We start from the raw sequence: 5,931 nt of genomic DNA, 5'->3' as shown, positions 1-5,931 counted from the left end.
AGAGGGCAACCCAGACTGGCCCCCTAACATTGGACAGCATGGGGGCTTTAATCCTCTCCTCTGTTATGGGCCTGATCCAGATCAGGTCCCCTGCACCTACTCTAGAGGGAAAATGAGAGGAAAATAGATTTCTGCTAGATAAGATTTAAAATGTCTAGAAAATTTGCATTTGGTTTGAGAGAAACATTTTTGCCTTCCTAACCGCAGCAATGAGGAGTTTTATTATGAGGGGAGGGTTCTCATTATTTTATTTATTTATTTGATTTATACCCCATTTTCCACCCAACAATGGCACTCAAGGCGGCTTACAAAAACAATTTAAAATAGATTAAGGGCACAATCCTATGCATGTTTAGACAGGAAAAAGTCCTACTACTCCCAATATTCCCTAGCCAGCCATGCTTGCTGAGGAATGCTGGGAGCTGTAGGACTTTTTTCTGTAGGTTTGCACCCTAAAACAATAAAACACATTAAAATACAATAAAAACATAACAATTACAGAATAAAAACAGCATCCAACCCACATACCTACTTACATGCCAAAGACCTTCTCAAATAAAGCGGTCTTTGCCTGCCGGAAGGATGGCGGGGAAGGAGTGCAGAGGCATATAAATGCCTTCTTGTAAGGCCGCTAAAGACGTTTTGGGCCCAAGGTGGAAAAATCCAAATTCCCCAGCCCCCACCTCAATAAAAACATGATACACAATGAGAATTAGTGGCTCTTTTAGGGTGCCCACAATCTTCTGCCTGAGGCAGCTCACATCACTTGGCCTGATGGTGGCCGGGCCGGGCCTACCCAGGTGCAGTTTAACCTGTTTGGTTCCATTTTAAATCTGGCAACTTCTTCACCTCTGGCCTTGACAGTTAGCTTCTGAGGCCCCATCGGTGCAGAAGATAATGGTTGCTGTCCTTAGATGAGGTCATGAAGAACTTGCTTATGTTGTCTCAAGACAAAAAATTAATCCCTAGGACCCTGTGAAGCAATGGAGAGCCTGCAAGTCATGCTAAGTATCCTAACTGGCCCTCAGAGACGATATTTCCCTTGTGCCTCACCTTGCCCCATCTTTCTGTGCCACTCACGGTGGCTACTGACACCCCACTCCTGACTCCCATGTTTTCAGATCAGCAGCTGATGAGGCACAAGCACCCTGGCCCAGGCCACCACAGGAGGGGCACGACATGTCCTGCCACCCGAGGTGGGAGAATGCATGCTGCCACTCCACGGCCCCCACTACTGTCTCCGCTCCCCGCCTGCTCCCCATTATTGCTACTCCCCCTCAGAACAAGAGATCGGGCTACCCTCTCTGGAGAGCCACCCTGGACTGAATGCCACGCTTTGAGGGGGTCCTTCCGCAAAGGAGCCCATTTGCTGCCTGCGCTGCAATCTTTTCTGCATCAGCCCCAAAACTTCCTTATTCTCCCAGGCATTTTAATTTGCTGGAAACTTTTTTTTAGTTGTTGAGAATTGCCTTTGTATTTTTATTGCTTTGTTAAGGATTTTTATCTGCTGTTTCCTCATTTCGTAATAGAATTGATTGCGCATCATCCTGAAATCCAGACAGGATGATGAAGGATGGCACAGAAAGGTTGTAAATAAGTAATTTGGGCTCCACTTCAGGTACCAAAAAGCCTTGGGCTGGCACTGCTCCTACATGCTCAAAAAGTTAACCTTTTTTGCCATAATAGTGAATTGAACCACTAATTTGAATTGGGGTGGGGTGAGGGGAAGCAAGTGTGTAACAGGTTTGAGAAGTATGGGAAACAATCAAATTATTTGTAATTGTTTGTAATTAATACCCACTTCATCTTATTTTGTCTGAATGAACTGTTCTGCGTAACACAGGAATGGGGAACATGTAGGCCTCCAGATGTTGTTGGACTGCAACTCCCACAATCCCTCGCTGTAAGGCTGATAGGAGTTGCACTCCAACAACATCTGGAGTGTCACAAGTTCCCACCCCTGGTGCAACACAAGCAATCTGAATCACAGATAGAGCCATTTTTAAAATAAAGCAATTAAAAAAAAAAAACTTAACCCACTCCTCTGGCACGGCAGTTAAAAAAAAAAATCCTCTTGGTTTATTCAGGTTTCTGAAATGACTGAATGTGAACAACATTCATATTTCTTCAAAAAACAAGTCCAAAAGGGCAGCTTTTCTTGGGGAAAAAAAGACCACCCCCACACACAGAGAGAGCATTCATTATAATCACACTCTTAACTTTAGACATGCCCATTCTTGACATTTCTCTCAAACGTTTGCCTTGCTAACATTATCTATCAATTATTTACAGTATTTCTTGGAACTAATGAAAGTTATTGTTCTTGGCAGTGGCTGAACTGAAAATGCCAATGGCCCAATCCAGCAAAGGGGATTTGTGTACACATGTAATCATCCACCGATGATTCCTTCCTCAACAGGTTTAAGAAGCATTGTCACAAATTGGATGCATATCCACGCTGGAACAGATTAATCTCTGTTTGCTTTCTACATTGTTCAATTTTTTTCAATATGCATGCATTTTTGGCAAGCACCACACCACCACCACCACCAATATATGACTTCTTGCACACTAATGTACAGTTTTTGATCAGAGAACTGCATTGCAAAATTCAGAGAAGGGGGGAAACCGAAAGATACCTGTGTCCTGATTCACATATTGGTTCAGGAAATGCAAATGAGGTCAGCTTGTTTTAAAATGCAAACCAAACAACTTTTGTTCCCATCCCGATATCCAAGTATAGATGTTGTCTACTGCACTTTTTCACTTTCAATGGAATGCGCATTGTCACTCAGGTGCAACGGGTCATGTGCAAATTCCTTTTTTACACAACTAGGGTGGGATCAAGACATACCTCTACTTGGCACAAGAGGGAGCCAACTGGTCTTGTCATCCTGTGCAACTTTTTGAAATAATACTCCCCCGCCTGACCAAAAATAAATGTTTACCTGGCTTTTAATCTTCAGTGCCTATCCAATATTAAGGAGAACCCCGAATGATAAAATAAACCTAATAAAAAGAGGTTTACAGTGTGTGTTTATCAGGCCATCCCTATTCTTGGTCAAGGAGCACCATCACCCTCTTCAAACCCATCACCCAGTTCCACAAACTCCAGATGTGCACTGCTTATGTATCCCTTCTTATGGGATGTGTGAATCACAACTATGGGGGTAATCTAGCTATTGTTTTCTAGCAGACCACGGCACCCCTACATTCCATCCTTCAGGTGGTCTCCAGCTGTTTTAGACTAGAACTTCCATCACTCCAAGCCAGCATGGCTGGGGCAGGCTGGACTGGGTGAACCATCATCTGGTAGACATGCAGCTCTATTTGGAATTCTCCAAATAGCAGTATCCTAGCTCAGTTTTCCTCAATCTGGAGCCCTCCAGATGTGTTGGGCTACAACTCCCATCATTCCCAGCCAGCATAGCCAATGGCTGGGGCTGATAGAATTATAGTCTGATACATCTGGAGGGCTGGGGAAGACTGAGCTAACGATGTTTTCTGACACCAGACTGCACACAGAAACTACATTCAAATGACTGGCTGAATCATCATCTCTAAAGGTTTCTGGGAAGATACCAGTGACTACTCAGATTTCTCCCAAAATGCAGTGCTTTAAAAAAGCTGCTCACTGTACCATGCAGGGAAGTTAGAAATGGGTGGCCAGGGGTTCTCCAAGATACAGTTTTAATTTTAAAGAATTTTCCATGAAAAATGCCATCGCCGGGTTCCAAAAAAGTTTAAATTCAAAGCCAGTTCTAATGTAGATGAAGGCACATTAACTAAATAAAACTAGGTCCAATACAGACTTGAAACATAAGGTGAGGTGGCAGACATTTTAAATAGTAATTAGAAATTCCAGGAAGCTTGCAGGTCAGACACAAGAAGCCAAAGTTAAATTTTAGCAACAACTGTTAGGATACCAAAGACTGAAATTTTAAAGGAGCAATTTTGTTTGGATTTCAATTTTTTAAGTGCATTTCTGCATCAATCTGAGCAACTACTTTAAAAAAGTGTGTGCGTAGATTTTAAGCAATTTTGAAGACACACCAGTTTCACTCACTCTCTCTCTCATTATTGCACTTTAAAAGCAGGAAGCAGCTGAATTTTGGAGTTGAGAGAGAAGAGGAGACCATTTCAGTCCAGAGATCCCTTTCCATCATACAGAGGCTGATTCGGGAGTCCTCCTGAGCCCCAGATCTTCCCGACGCAGGATGTTTTGCAGCCGCAAGTGGCCTGCATCCGCAACAGGCAGACCATGGCTCTTCAAAAGCAGGCAGCCAGTCTAAACTCTGACGGAGTGAAAGGCAGATGTGCCAAAGCTATAGAACCGTGTCATCAATACAGCTGTGGTAAGAGAGAGGCTGGGGCATCTAGCGGGGCTGCCGCTTGGCCAATGTCAGACCGCCTGGACCCAGTCACTGGCCACACGTCCATACTGCAGGTGACAAAGAACGACAGAAAGGTAGAGCTGGGTAGTGTTGCTGGAGACTCGCCAGGGCTAGGCAAATCTGGAGCCCCCACAGAGGTTTTGGACTACAACTGCCACACCAGCTTGCTGACCTCCTGCACTAAGCTGTGACTGAAAGGGAGGGCAGATTGGAAACATCTCCCCACTCCCACAAATTCACCGGGACTTAGTTAATTGGGGAGGGGGCACTTTTCTCAATTTTTCAATGGGGGCCAGGAATTCTTCAAAACAGTGACCTCCTCTAGTGATAGAAAGGCGTCTCTCTCCAGATGCCCAGTTCTAGATCAGAGATGGTACCCCCTCCCCAGTGGGTGGGGGCAGTGATCCCTTTATATTTCATTTTTCCAAAGTAAAAAACCAACCTACAAAACTCCATTGGCACATGATGAGTTTGCGCATGCAAGGTACTCTGCGAGGCTAGTCTGCCCTCTTGTGGCCCAAACGGGAATTACAGGCAGGACAACCGGTGCTCTGCCTTCGTGCCAAAAACCGCCTGGTTTCTTCCCCTGCTGGTTTTACCTGAATATCTGTCAGCTCTTTCAGAAACCGTTTTGCGATCTTGGGTCCGTTTTCCATAGTGGGGATATGGTAATTCTGATGTGGGAGAGAAAGAAATGCAGCACGAATCATGGGGAAAAATTATTTCAGGCAGGCCCCAAAGGGCCACCATTAAGTCTGCGTCGTGACTCTCACCTTGCCCTGGTAGAGGATTTTGCTCACGGGGCAAACGACACATGCCGTGCCAGAGCCAAACACCTCCTTGACCCTGTTCTCTTCCAGGCCTTTGATCAGGTCGGCCATTGTGATAACGCTCTCCGAAACTCTGAATTCCCCCTGGATGGACAAGGATTCAAGAATTGTTAGGGACTCTGTTGTCACTTCAGACTACAACAACACTAAATCCCGAGTCTTGCTGAACAATTTGAGGCAGTAACATCAACACTGGGGAAGGGCTGGAGCTCAGTGGCAGAGCTTTGCATGGAAAACGTCCACGGTTCGATCGCCAGTGTCTCCAGGTGGGGCTGGAAAAACTCCTTCCTGAAAATCTGGCAAGATGCTGCCAGTCAGTATCAACAGTACTGGTCCAAATAGACCAGTGATCCATCTTGGTATAAGACAGCTTCCTGTGTTCCTCTGTATTGCTCTCCCCCTACCTCTAAATTCATTATAGGGTGTGGGGTTTATTTATTTATTTATTGCATTTATATCCCACCTTTTGGGTTGAAAAATAATCACCGTAGGACGGGGGGGGGGGGGGGGAGTTTTTTCCTAAGAAAATCCCAGTTACAATAATTTGCTTGTGAATTCCGCGCCCACTCTCAAATGTGTTCCAGCACTGTCCCAAGCTTCTGATCGCCTTCATGCTCACCCATTTGCGTGCCAGGTCTAGGAGGCTTTGCCGGATCACACCGGGCAAGATGATTCCATTCAGCGGAGGGGTGACCAGCTCCAGATCT

The 5,931-nt window shown here is 45.3% G+C and overlaps 1 protein-coding gene across 4 annotated transcripts in view; it reads right to left on the bottom strand.

Annotated features, from left to right (window-relative positions):
- Nucleotides 1-224: 224 nt before the first annotated feature.
- The window catches only part of LOC146342026 (branched-chain-amino-acid aminotransferase, cytosolic-like), a 30,900-nt gene continuing 25,193 nt past the window's right edge, over nucleotides 225-5,931 (bottom strand). Inside the window, exons 8-11 of one of the 4 annotated variants that reach the window (XM_084805503.1) lie at nucleotides 5,844-5,929; nucleotides 5,168-5,308; nucleotides 4,994-5,068; nucleotides 225-4,441 (exon numbers count right to left, since the gene is read on the bottom strand). In XM_084805503.1, coding sequence (XP_084661629.1) covers nucleotides 4,403-4,441; nucleotides 4,994-5,068; nucleotides 5,168-5,308; nucleotides 5,844-5,929 — 341 coding nt within the window. In that variant the 3' untranslated portion in view covers nucleotides 225-4,402. Of the gene's footprint in view, nucleotides 4,442-4,859; nucleotides 5,069-5,167; nucleotides 5,309-5,843; nucleotides 5,930-5,931 lie in introns of those variants that run through there. The other 3 variants (XM_084805501.1, XM_084805500.1, XM_084805502.1) reach the window with 3 other exon arrangements.

This window comes from Heloderma suspectum, chromosome 6 (assembly GCF_057233095.1).
Source record: "Heloderma suspectum isolate Gila_16-S chromosome 6, 16-S_ref, whole genome shotgun sequence".
Lineage (NCBI taxonomy): Eukaryota > Metazoa > Chordata > Lepidosauria > Squamata > Helodermatidae > Heloderma > Heloderma suspectum.
This window is presented reverse-complemented; position numbering and strand designations above follow the sequence as displayed.